This window comes from Solea solea, chromosome 12 (assembly GCF_958295425.1).
Source record: "Solea solea chromosome 12, fSolSol10.1, whole genome shotgun sequence".
NCBI lineage: Eukaryota > Metazoa > Chordata > Actinopteri > Pleuronectiformes > Soleidae > Solea > Solea solea.
In genome coordinates this window covers 19,461,098-19,473,962 of record NC_081145.1, presented here as the reverse complement: position 1 = coordinate 19,473,962, position 12,865 = coordinate 19,461,098, and the positions used below count along the sequence as shown (strand labels likewise).

The window sequence follows — 12,865 nt, the reverse complement described above, 5'->3', positions numbered from 1 at the left end:
CTGTACCTCTTCTGACCAGCACAGAATTTCACTGGCCTTGAGGCCCCTAGTCTGATTGAGTTTGAGACCCCTAGTCTGATTGTTGTCTGAACCTTTATTTTGAAACTAATGAATTTCCGGGTCCGTGTTTGAAATCGTGGAGGGAAAGTGTCCGTGATGGGATCGAGTGAATAAAACTACGCGTCCCAAATGTAGCTAAATACACACATTACTAGTCTATAAACAACTCAGAGTTCACAAAGTGTCGACGTCTCGGTTTTCACACACTGTGGGAGTCGCTGCGTGATGTCGGGAGTAGCTGAACAGTCTGGACGGTCTCTGGTTTTCTTCGACCTGGAGACGACAGGACTGGGTAAGATAACTTGTGATTCGCTGCTGTGTAACTGAAACTCGGCGGTTGTTTTGTGAAGTGTTCACATGTTTTCGTCACACCAGCATTAAGAGTCTTACACTTTAACTGGGATATTTGATGATTTTAGTTTTTTATTTAGTAAAATACAATACGCCGAACACGCCCACGCTAGTCTGTTTGATTTGTACACTAAATGCTCCGTTCAGTGAATAAGTGATAATATAGGTGACAAAGCACAGTTAAGTCCTTGGTTTCACTTTGACTATTAACTGCAGACTTTTGAAAATGCATTGATATTATCTTAAAGCTGTTGTACATAACTTCAGTTTCACACTCTCTGTATTAGTGTCTGTTGTGACAGGCGCTATCTGATTGCAATCCGATCACATAAAATGTATTTTAATGCCCTGGTGTAAAGGAGGCCACAGGGTTAGTTCTTTGCTCTGGATAACAAATAAATCATTAAAGTGTATCATTTTGGTTTGTGGACAAAACAAGGCATTTGAGAACATCATCATTTCCAGGTTTGACGAGCACCGATCAACATTTTTTAAAGGTTTTCTGATAGTTTATGGACCAAACGATTAATCAAGAAAATAATCGACAGATTAATCGATTATGAAAATAATAATAATAATTAGTTGCAGCTCTATGTGGGTTAATAAATTATCCCCGGTTTTCTGAAAGACAAATGAGAACCTAGCTAAGCATGGACCTATAGTCATTCTTTCAGAAAATTTTGCAAATATATTGGAGTTGCTCAATATTAGGGAATAATGGAATGGAATTGTTGATAAAGCACCTCAAACACCTCAGTGCCCCCTCAAAAATTATGGTATTCCTAATAAAAACACTACTCCTTAGATTGCTGAAATACATAATATGTCTACAGAAAAATTCTCTGAAGCTCAGTTTTGTGTGATCAGGTCAGAGTTGTGACATCATCCAGCTGGCTGCAGTGAGCGGAGGTCACTCACTCAACCTCTATGTCATTCCTCGTTCTCGAATGCAGCAAGGAGCAGCCAAAGTGACTGGTTTCAGGGTTCGCAGACAGAGGCTGTACCTCCATCGCCAGCTTGTCCTCACCAACTCTCTGCGGGAGGTCCTTGTTTCCTTCATAGCTTTCCTTCAAATGCTCAGACGCCCACTTCTCATTGGCCACAACATTCGTCGCTTCGACTGTCGCTTTCTGTACCGGGCTCTGGATGAACTGGACCTCAGAGCAAAGTTTGAGTCATCCATCTCGGGCTGCGTTGACACTCTACCACTTGCCCGTGAGGTGCTGAAGGACCGCTGCCTCCAGAGTTTTCGACAGGAGAATCTGGTGAAGGAGCTATTGGATGTGAGCTACAAGGCTCACGATGCTTTGGAGGATGTGCGGGCATTGCAGGCTCTTTATACTGTGCTACAGCCCACACAGGAGTTAGTTTGGAAGCACATGTTTACTCCGGACACAATGAAAAACAAGCCAGCTGTGACAGTTGCCAAAGCTAACCTCCCCAGTATGACGTCAGGACACAACCCACTGTTGGGGCATTTCCCACAGGCGATGAAGGTCACAGAAGACAAAGCAGAGGATAATAATTAGAACTCAGAATCAAAAATAATCTTCTGTGTTTCTTGATTGTTACAAGGGGTAAGTTAACTAACTGTTGTCTTTCTGTCTTCTCAAACCAGAATGGCCACTGTACTATGACCTCTGACATCAACAAGGCATTTTCACCCAGAGAACTGCTGCTCACTGGATATTTTCCTAATTTTTGAACCATTCTCTGTAAAACCTAGAGATGTTTGTGTGTGAAATTCTGAGTAGATCAGCAGTTTCTGGAAAACCTCAGACCAGCCCATCTGTCACCAATAACGCTGCCATGTTCAAAGTCAATTTAATCACCTTTTCTTCCTCCATTTTGATGCTCAGTTTTGACAATAAGAGGTGCTGCCATGTTATTGAATGATGGATATTTGTGTTAACATGTAGTTGAAAAGATGTACCTAACAAAGTGACCGGGGATTGTAGTTTCCATCAATAAGTTATCAGACCAAGACTTTTACCATAAAATACAATAAACAAATGAGATCTATCAACCTCTACGTGAAGCCTTTACACTTGAGCCTACAATTCTCCTTGACCTTGCTTATTTGAAGTCTGTAAACATCAGATTGACACCCTTTAACGAGAGACCACCACTGTGAATCTGTTACACTTGCTGTATATACTGTATATATAGATCTGCACATTTTTATTTGAGGTAAATAAAATTGCTAATAAACATATTTGTATTGTCCCATATTTAACTCTCAATTCAACTCACAATTCAGTAATTATGCACTTGTTTTGATGGTCATTAGTAGATATTTTTTATTTGTGCTACGTGTATTTAAGAATAATACTAATCTCAAGCAGATTTTTGCGCAATAAAACCATCCAAATGATTTAGTAAATGTCATAGACGATGCCCATAATGGTTTAAGCAACAGGACAAAAGAAAAGAGCAAACAGTACAGTCAAGTAACGGAACAAACTTTTATTAAACCAGTTTTACATTCATGTCCACTGTGGTACCATGCTACAGCATCACCATAATCAAAAATGCTAAACCATGCCCTCACTCCAAGAATTAGTTAAATAAGAATAATCAAACTTAAACACCATGGTCTTCTTATTTGTGTGCATCTGAAGGATGTGTTACATGTGTGGGGGGGGGTTGGACACACAAGAAAATAGTCCAACAATACCCTTATAATAACCACTGTGCAAAGTCTGAGAAATATGTGGTGAATTAAAAGTTCAAATTCAAAAGTTAAATTTTTTTTAAAGAGATGGGTTTGGGATTATTTTAACTGTTAATATCACAGCACAAACAAAAAAAGTGCAGGTTAGGTGCATTTATAAAGGCTTGGAGCTTCACCCCCATCAGTAACATGGTCAAAAAGTAGGTCAAATCTTGTGTAGGACTGGCTCCATACGCTGGTCATTCACTTAGTTCAAACTATAAAAAGAGATATTAATATATCACTGGCAGGTTGGCAGACTGATAAAGCATTCATTCTAAAACACACGTTATTAAAACAAACAGGAAAATCCATGACTTCATGATTGAATTCTGGTCAACCCTGGTGTTACAGGGAATATTATGCAAACGTTTACATCATGCTGAAGTTAAAGTTAAGTATAGTACCAACGTGTAAGGAAGTGGTCGACACACAAGATGATATGGTGAGGATAAACCACTTACATACTGATTCCATAATGTACAGGTGAAACCTTTATAATACAGTTAGTTCTGGGACATTTTCCACTTCATATGTAATGTCTCATTGACACATCAATACAACTAACGACACATACAAAGTTTTGGCTTGGAAATACAGTTTCTGAGTATTTGTTTCAGTAATATAAAATTAAATGCAGCATTTTTGTTGGAACAAATGTACCAAACGTGAATGTGTTAACGGGCTTGGGTCAGATTGTTAGAGCAAACAGTAAAACAAGCAGCAATAGTGCATTTTTGATTCATATAGAAGAGAGAAGTTTTCATCAATATGCATTTCTGATTCCCCTTTAGTCATGCTTCATTAGACGCTCCAAGCTAGATGCCCTTTCTTAGTTTCATCTCTTGTTTTTTTTTTGTTCACCACGTTAAGGAGTTTCCAAACATGCAGTGGTAAAATTGAAACACAGTACTACTCAGCAACTTAACTGACCTAACTGTGACTGTGTGGCTTGTAAAATGATTACAGTCCTCTCCAGTATTACTGCTCTAAATAAAACATGCACATGTATTTCAGTAGTATTGCATAATATGCTCTCATCTGTTGATTTATAATGTATTTCCTCCAAAAGTGTGTATATATATATATATATATATATATATATATATATATATATATATATTTATTCAAGCTTTAGTTAAAATGAAAAAACTTGGGGGCAGTAACCAGACATGCTCAGTTATAAACATAGTACTGTAGTTGTATAAAGTTGTGGCGTGTACTGCACCACTGTAAACATATCCCCTACTCTGCTTTTCTAATAAGTCGTTGTCAGTGGGTGTTACCTTTACACAAGCTTTGCAAGGGGAAAATAGTCATGTACAGCTGTAGGTGTACTTAGAGTAAAGAGTAAAATTGGACCACTAAAAGGGCTTCCATTAAAAAAGTGACCTCACCAAAAGTTCTTAAAATTTCAGTCACAAACATGTGACCCTCTGCAACAGATGTTGTTTGCCTACTGACAAGGACTTATATTGGTTCAGTGTCAATTGTTCAGTGTGATTTTTTTTACAGGTGTAATAGTCAACAGGTGTTTTTATCACATTCTCAGCAGCATTTTTCGGTATAACGCAATACATTTTAACAGCAGCACAGACTTCCAGTGACCATAAAGTTCTAAATAAATACCTCTCTGAAAGGTTTAAACAATAAAAAAAAAACAGTGTTATGACCTTCATGAAGGAAGGTTTTATTGCAATATTGTACTGGACCGCATCAGATTTAGTTTTACCTAACATTACATTTTACTGTATGCTTCTTTGTCCAGCATTCGTGAGCACCGAAGTAGAATTTGATTTGTGAAGATCTGTAGAGGATGTGATGTACTTGCACGACAACTGTTAAACTGGATGGAATCAGTTAAAAAGACAGCAAAACTGTTGAGTTGCTGGATTACAAGCACACTGCTGCTGGTATAAAGGGGTTGACACACACCAGTCCACACACACAGTTTAGGTAAGGGTGGAACAGCAGGCACAGATGGGCACCGACACTGCGCTCTAATACACTACCCACTAAAGAGTGAGTCAAACCAGAGAAGGAATAAACAGGTAGTATGACGTTTTACACACAGCCACAGACTCACAACTACAGGAGGCAGCAGGCACGAAACATGTTCATGCCTGACGAGGAGGTGATATGCAGAGAGACACTCTCATTGGCCGAGACAAACAGGACAGTACCCCGCCTCAGGGGGACATCAGATAGGGCAGCGACGGAGGTCGCCACGGCATCGCCGTCAATGACCAGGAGGATGCTGGCACTGTCAACAGGAGCCATGGTGTACTGCTTCACCGACGCCGGTACCTGGAGGAAGGGCAGAACAAAACAAGGTGAGCATGTTTTAATTATACAACATTTAAAGCTGTGGCGCTTAACGCTTACATATAAATCAATGTCAAGATGTTAAATTCAAACCAGTATTGAGATTTCACACGAGTGTTTTGTTTTCATGTCATCTGTTTTATGTCTGAAGCGAAGAGTGGAGAAAGTCTGATGCAAGTGCTAGCCTCATTGGCTGAAAATGTCAAGAACCACCTCCGAAAAGGTAACTCCTAATCCTCATAGACCTGACTCGCAGACACACACAAGTGTGTGTCACAGAGCTGCAGCAGGAAATGTGTCTTTTAGATTATCAGATTTCTTTTTGCCCAAAACCTAAACAACTTCCTTCCTTCAGCAAAAGGTACAAAACATCAACAAAGTATAATAGAACATAGGATAAAAAATAAAAGTAAAAAAGAGAAGCCTCAATCAGAATAGTATTCTATTGAGGTGGGCTTAATAGAGAAAAACATATGTAAAATAAATGAAAACAACAGGGTCAGGAACAGAAACACTGTTCCTTGGTGTGGGAGTTAAGAGCTTGGCTCTGATATAGTCTATAAATGGTTGCCAGATTTTCACGCATGTGGCCAAGGAGCCATGCATCAATTTCTCATGTCTGATATGCTGCATCACATCCTGCATCAGCAGAATGAGTTTAGTTGGATAAGTTCTTATTGTTTATACCTGCTACCACAAAAATTGCAATTGAATGATCTGGTTGAATTGTCAAATGGAAAATGTATTGAATATGGAGTTCCAGTAAGAGGACGAGCTATAGGACAGTGCCAGAATGTATGTAGGCCTACTAGAGAAGCAGGTCTGCAAGTCGGATCTACATCTGGGTTCATTTTAGCGTTTTTTTTTAGTTTAGCTTTTGAGAGATGAAGCCAATGCAGAACTTTAAATTGAATTACGCCATGCATATTGAGTGCACCCGCTCCGAGGCTTCCTTCCACTGCTCTGGTGAAATAACCACCCGTCAGTCTGTCTCCCACGTAGACCTCGGAGTCTCCAGTGATAGATTTTGTAGATTAGCATTAAACCTATAAATAAAAGATCCTTGGTGGCAGTGGCTTGTTTTTGAGCTGTAGATCCTATGCTGAGAAACTATCAGAAAAACAACTTGTGTGTCTTTGATTCACTGCTCATGTCTGTAGGGGAAAACTTTTATTTGGCCTTTTTTTATATGATCAACTTACACATTCCTAGATACAAACCTTAAAACTCATTAAAGACCAGCGGTGACTCACAAATCACATATTCTTACAATAAGGCCTCTGTGCAAACTTGGCTCCCATAAATTCAATTGTTGCTCCTACATCTGCATCTGAGGTAAAGGGCGGATAATACAGTGGAATGTAGTCCTCCCCAAGGTTGTCTCTAGGTATCAGCAGAGGCAGGCGCCAGACATCTTGACCTGTAGCCTTTCCTCTAAGCTAAGGAGTCATATACAGTACCTTCACTGGCAGAATGAGAGAGGATGCCTAACATGAAGAACAAGATGTTCTTCATGTTCAGCATTGTCTTAATTCTCACTTAACTCATCACTGACTTCAGAGACTCCAACAATGCTCCTCTCACCTGATAATCAAAATCTCAACAACAATGACATTCTGTTTGCTCTACTTGGGGGTTGTTGCTACACTAGTAGTGTTTTAGAGAGAGACCCTCCACACTAGAGCTTATTTGAAGCCACCAAGCTTGGTTTCTTTATTGATATATTTTCTTTATCTGAAATGCTGCTGCAACTGGTGGCCTTTACTTTTTGAATCACCGCTCACCTGTATCCTCATCACACTGAAGTCTGGCACTGGTGGGTCGTAGAGCTCCACACACGGGTCTGAAGGGTCCTGGACACATGGGAAGATTTTGGAGCTGGCAGGCGCAGGGCTGTAGTTGAGCATTTCACACAGCGTGTTCACATCGATGTATTTTGGCGTGAGACCGGCCCTCACTGTGTTGTCTGAGCAGGCCATACACTCGATGCAGTCTACATGGAAAAGATAGAAAAGGGAGGTTTCAAATAAGGCAAATGGTGAGTCAGGGTTAGGGTTAGGGTTTTTACAATTGGATGAACAAAGAATGCTGATTTCAGAGTTTCTTCAGTCAAATATGTTTGATATCTGAAATCCTTGATGTGATTGCATCATTGCCTGTTTAAAAAAGAAGGTTACATCAAACCATATTTCAATATCTGATAATAGACATGGAGAAAAAAAAACATATATTTATATTCTTCTTATTGTCCAATAATTCTGAATCAAACCAACTTAAATATTCTCTTTTTATCCAGAGCTCCATATTTTTTACTCATGTCATGGAGTATCATAGCTGAGAACCTTTTTAATTGGTCACACTGATTTCATTTTATTATTTCCCCACACAGTCCTTTTCCAATAAATACTTACAAGCTCAACAAACAAATGGACTGTTCAGCCTGTTAAAATGACACTATTAAGCTGTCTTAGGAAATCATTGAGCTTATTTCTTAAAAAAATCTATGCATACATATGTCATGTGACTGAGGCAAAGAACCAATCTGGTTTTTGGTTTTTCCTTGACTTGGCAGATAACAAAAATACACCATAACATATGTCTTATCCTTCAATATTACACAAATGAAGTGATTTGCACTCATTCTACTTTTGCAATCATTTGCTCTGTTGCACTTAATCTCATGAATGTAAACATATAGTACTCGCTGACCTCCATAAAGGTATGCATGAGGCTCGTTGGCTCCCAGGAACATGGCCTGACCAGGATCCAGGACCATGTTGTTGAGGAAATAGATGGAAAAGCAGCCAATGTCACCAGGATACTGAGAGTGGAGACGGAGCAACAGGTCACCGTTGCTGCTCGATGTGTCCTTTCCCGCTGCACCTGCACAAGCCAAACATCCATGAGTGTGACTTTTTTCCTCCTTAGAAGTAAGAGTTTACGATTACAGGGATAAATATCCTGTACACTTTGTAAAGCCCTTCTATGACACTTTCAGATTTTGGGCTATAATGTTGAAATATCTTTTCAATATTATAGCCTTTGTGGATGTTAGTCAATTTTCAAATGGTGAATACTCTGCACATGCACTGCGTCAGGCACCAGACTCTATGATCAAATATTGGTACACTGAGCAATCCTCAAATCCAAAGGTCAACATGAAGCAGCGACTCAGGCCAAATCCTAAATTCCTTAAATTAAATTATGTATGATAAGGATATTTAAGTACATAAATGCATGTTTCTCAAAGGATGAATAAAAGATGAATACGTTTGTAGTGCTTCATAGTGTGTGTGTCTGTGTGCTGAGTCAGCACTTAGATAGTTTTAACCAAGTATTTCACATTAGTTCTCTGCTAAATTAGACTTGTTTCTACTGTGTCCTCACCCTCCTCAGTGACTCTCTTCACCAGCATGTTGAGCTGGTCTACAAACACCTTCTTCTCACAGTTCATCATCCTGGTGAAGCACTTCTTCAGTGCCTGGCTTGTACGAACTGCATCTCCCACACTGCACTGCAGCTCCTCCACTGCCTCCTTGCCCACCAGAGCATGGAACTCTGGGACACCTGATGGATTTCCACACAAATGCACAAGGTTAAGCTTTTACCAAGGGTACTTTACTTCAAATTACATCAATTGTATTTAATGTACTATAGATGCATATACTGTATAGTACTGTTTACACCAAAAGTCTTATCTTTTTTTGCCCTTGCTCCTCCAGTTGCTACCTAAAATTAGTCTCCTATGGAACTTTGGGACTCACATTTAAGGAACTCCAGGATCTCCTCCACTGGTCTGAAGCCACAGAGGCCCTGGAAGGGGGTGAGGGCAATGGCCATCTCTGGCTTGTGGTTGTTGTCTGGATAGTACTCCGGAAAGTGAGCATGGAGACGAGCAGCTAACTCCTGTGGAAAACATAATGAATGACAGGTGAGTGGTTACACAGCCCAAACCAGCAGAGCTAAATACTGTAACAAACTTTATACTCAGCATGTCTATTGTTCATCTTTAAATTAAATATTAATAGGAAACTGAATATGGAACACTGATGAAAGTGTGTGTGATTCTCTCTAAAAATATACACTGTACAGTCTCCGCTAATCAACTGCAGATAGGGAACAGTGTGGTGTAGGTGCTTGTTTGTGAACTCACCCTGTTAGGATGGGCCTGTATGGACAAAGCTGTATTGACAGAGAGGACTTTGAAGAGGAAGGGCAGCTGACCCTGGAAAGTGTCTTTAACTTTGGAGCCCAGGCAGGCAGGGAAGTGGGCGACCCACTGGCCCAGCGTGGTCTGTGCGATCCTGTTGTCTTTTATCTGGGCGTCACCTTTTGGGTGGGCACCCATCCACAACTGGAACAGACAACATTGCTTTCAAGTTAACAAGTTACAACCAATAATCAGTTTAAAACCCTTGTAACATTACAGTGTTTTTAGATTTTTTTGGAATATTTAGATAATTACCAATGCTGTCCATTTAGGGCAGGTGTGGTCTAATACATTTGTTAAGCACTGTATTTTATGAGCAAAATAAAATACTGTCTTATTGAGAATTATATTATATTAACAGTCAGATTATTAGTGTCCTCATAAACATAGTCAGTGTCACTACCAGAGCATGTGAGTGGAGCAATGAGAATTTCCGCCCATCGCCCACAGAGCTGTACTCCCCCTCAACATGTCACACATAGGCCTCCACTACCACCGTCTATAGATAACCATGAAAATCAACATGGCCACCCAAATGAAATGTGACAGTAATGTGACATGTCTCATGTTTCATGAAAATGTCACCACTGCTGACGTAACCTGGTTAAATGACCTATAAGACAAACAGTGCAGCACTGGTGCGGCTAAATAAATAAAGACTTGGGTATGGGTTTGAGACAAAGCCTCTCAAGTGAGACACTGAGAAACACAAACACATTTCAATCATTTCAGGTACTTTCAGTGATGGTTTAGAAAACCCTGGATAAGTTTAGTTTACATTTACTCAATTTACCTACTGATCTACAGTGATCTCAGCTACAACACCATTTATTAATATTAGGCATCTTGATGAATGTCCAATTTCTTTAAACCAGTTCCTTACCTCAGCATAAGGCTTGCCATCCTCTATGACAGCTAGTGGGTCTCCACCTACGACCAGTTTGGCCACCTCACTGTCCAGCCCATTTTTACCCCATGCATAGTTTTGAACAGCACAGGTCAGGGGAAACACTGTGGAGGAAACAGGTTTTAAAGGGTTAAATCGAAGAAATGAAGAACGGTGTTATAACTGTGTTTGTCATGGACACACTAAACACCTTTTGAGTTTTTATGATAACTGAAGTCTTCCATAAGTTCTCATTGGAAGTGAGTGATGTACACCTGCAGTATTCAACTTTACCAACAGCTAAATCCAACATACTGTATATACATACTGATTTTTTCACTGACTAATCAGCATATTGTAATGTTTTTGTAATATCTTTTGAAATGTCCGTTACATGTTTTTGTAACTTTACAATAAGTCTAAATAAATAACTATATTAAAGCATTTGTTTTACGATTATGACAATATTATTACGAATCCCAGTTTTTTGACAATTTAATAACGCCCCATGCCTAATGTACTGTAAGTTACATGACCAGCTTTGTATACCAGGGACAGGGAAAACAACCTATCAATCTATCTGGTTAAATATACTATATGTGATATACAGATTCCACCAGGGATGCACTGTAGTATATGGGGGTGGCTCAAAATATTGATTTGGCGATATATCGTCCTTCCTCGTGCAATACGATAATCGATAATGAGTTATTTTATGTTTGTTTTCTGAGGCAAGGATTCATTTTACATAATAAATACATTTTATTTTGAGTTATATATATATATACATACATATATATGTATATATGTATGTATATATATATGTCTACATATATATATATATACAGTATATATATATCGTTGTATCGTGATATTGCTGGTATCACGTGTACACCTACTGTAATACAAAGCTAACTATGCATTGTCCATTGACAGAAACACGCACACAATAACCGTGTTCACATTTGCGAGTTTGTCCGTCACTTAAATTGAATTCCTGTACATTTAAAGACGTTCTTAGCTACACATAATGGTATATGTGGTCGAAATGCCAGTAAGCTACATTACGTTACTTCTCCCACTGTATCCGCTTCGCATTAAGCCAACAACCGGCTGAGATAAAGCCGTACGTGGATGCTCGCGACAACGACATTTCTCTTCGCAGTCATCGCGTTAGAAACGTCGCTAAGATGTCGTGTCACGTAAAGAAACCCCAAGGTAGATGAAGGCACATCGATGAAACACATGATTTGACACCGCTGTGAAGGAGAAATTCTCACTCACCTCTCACTTCCTCCATTGCTGCGACGTCGGCTGTCAGACCCAGACCGTCGATGACGTCACAACTCTCCCAACTGTTACCACTTCTCTCAAATGTCACGTCCACAAAAACAAAATTCACCAAGCAAAACATTTTTTTTAATATCATTATGATTTTATAAATGTATTTTAACCAGGACAATAACAATACATATGCAGTAGATTAATAATAATAACAATAATATTTTTTTATCATGTAAGCACTTATGTTCTACAATTTCTATTTGTATGAAACGTGCAATATAAATAAAGTCTGATTGATTGATTGGGCTATTAAAATTGATAATCAAATATTTGTGCATACTTGTGATGTAATTGCGTGAAATTACTTTTCTAATACTGTTTGTATACTGTATATTTGTACTTATTTATTCAGTTCACAGAGGTAAATATTTTATTGTATTAAATATTTATTCTTTTTTTCTTTGGTTTAATATGTTTTTCATATATAATAATATTATTATACATGTTAGTTATTTCCTCTTCTTGGTTGGAGTAGCTGTAATAATCAGGATTGGTATTAATAAGTATTTCTGATTGTGTACTATAAAAAATGACAACACAATATGCAATATCATCACTCATGATAAAGCACTTGCAGTAATTTAATTTAATTAATTTCCTGAATGGAGAAAAACATTTATATTTCACGTGAGTGACCTGAAGATCCTGAAGCTTTTTATGTAAAAGATCATGTAGGGTCTATCTGTCTAACTGAAGAAAACAAAACGTCCTTTTCAAAATTGTACATTGACTTACCAAATTTAAAATGTGTTGGAATATAATTTTATATTTTATATCTGTATTATATAAATCAAACTGTTCATTTGATCTGCTTGGCTGACTTCAATATCAAGTAAAATGGACAAAAAAACCAAAAATTTTAATCACACTCAAAATAATGTATTTTATTCCATTACAGAAGTAAAATCTACAGGTGGCGCGCTTTTGCTTCCTGACCGTTATACATGTGTCAAATGACGTACACGTCACTGTCCAG

General features: G+C 38.6%; 2 protein-coding genes across 2 annotated transcripts; one reads left to right on the top strand and one right to left on the bottom strand.

Annotated features, from left to right (window-relative positions):
• Positions 1–12: 12 nt before the first annotated feature.
• On the top strand, positions 13–2,626 carry LOC131470203 (uncharacterized). The gene is made up of 3 exons (XM_058645868.1): positions 13–352; positions 1,279–1,907; positions 2,030–2,626. Exons 1-3 carry the CDS (start codon positions 286–288, stop codon positions 2,114–2,116), a joined length of 783 nt encoding a protein of 260 aa, XP_058501851.1. The 5' UTR covers positions 13–285; the 3' UTR covers positions 2,117–2,626.
• Positions 2,627–2,862: 236 nt separating this feature from the next.
• mpi (mannose phosphate isomerase) lies at positions 2,863–11,885 on the bottom strand. Its single transcript, XM_058646476.1, has 8 exons — positions 11,830–11,885; positions 10,543–10,670; positions 9,603–9,803; positions 9,214–9,355; positions 8,837–9,016; positions 8,159–8,332; positions 7,234–7,442; positions 2,863–5,431 (listed from the first exon to the last, which is right to left on the bottom strand). The coding sequence occupies exons 1-8, from the start codon at positions 11,843–11,845 to the stop codon at positions 5,213–5,215; spliced, it is 1,269 nt and encodes a 422-aa protein (XP_058502459.1). The 5' UTR covers positions 11,846–11,885; the 3' UTR covers positions 2,863–5,212.
• Positions 11,886–12,865: the final 980 nt, after the last annotated feature.

Bases quoted from the DNA above. Each gene is read 5' to 3' on its own strand.
- mpi (XM_058646476.1), bottom strand. The intron at 7,443-8,158 runs GTCAGCGAGTAC...TTTTCCATGTAG, and splicing joins TCATGCATACCTTTATGGAG to ACTGCATCGAGTGTATGGCC. The intron at 5,432-7,233 runs GTGAGCGGTGAT...CCCTTCCTCCAG, and splicing joins TCAGTGTGATGAGGATACAG to GTACCGGCGTCGGTGAAGCA.
- LOC131470203 (XM_058645868.1), top strand. From the start codon at position 286: ATGTCGGGAGTAGCTGAACAGTCTGGACGGTCTCTGGTTTTCTTCGAC. The intron at 353-1,278 runs GTAAGATAACTT...TTGTGTGATCAG, and splicing joins CCTGGAGACGACAGGACTGG to GTCAGAGTTGTGACATCATC. The intron at 1,908-2,029 runs GTCACAGAAGAC...TTCTCAAACCAG, and splicing joins ATTTCCCACAGGCGATGAAG to AATGGCCACTGTACTATGAC.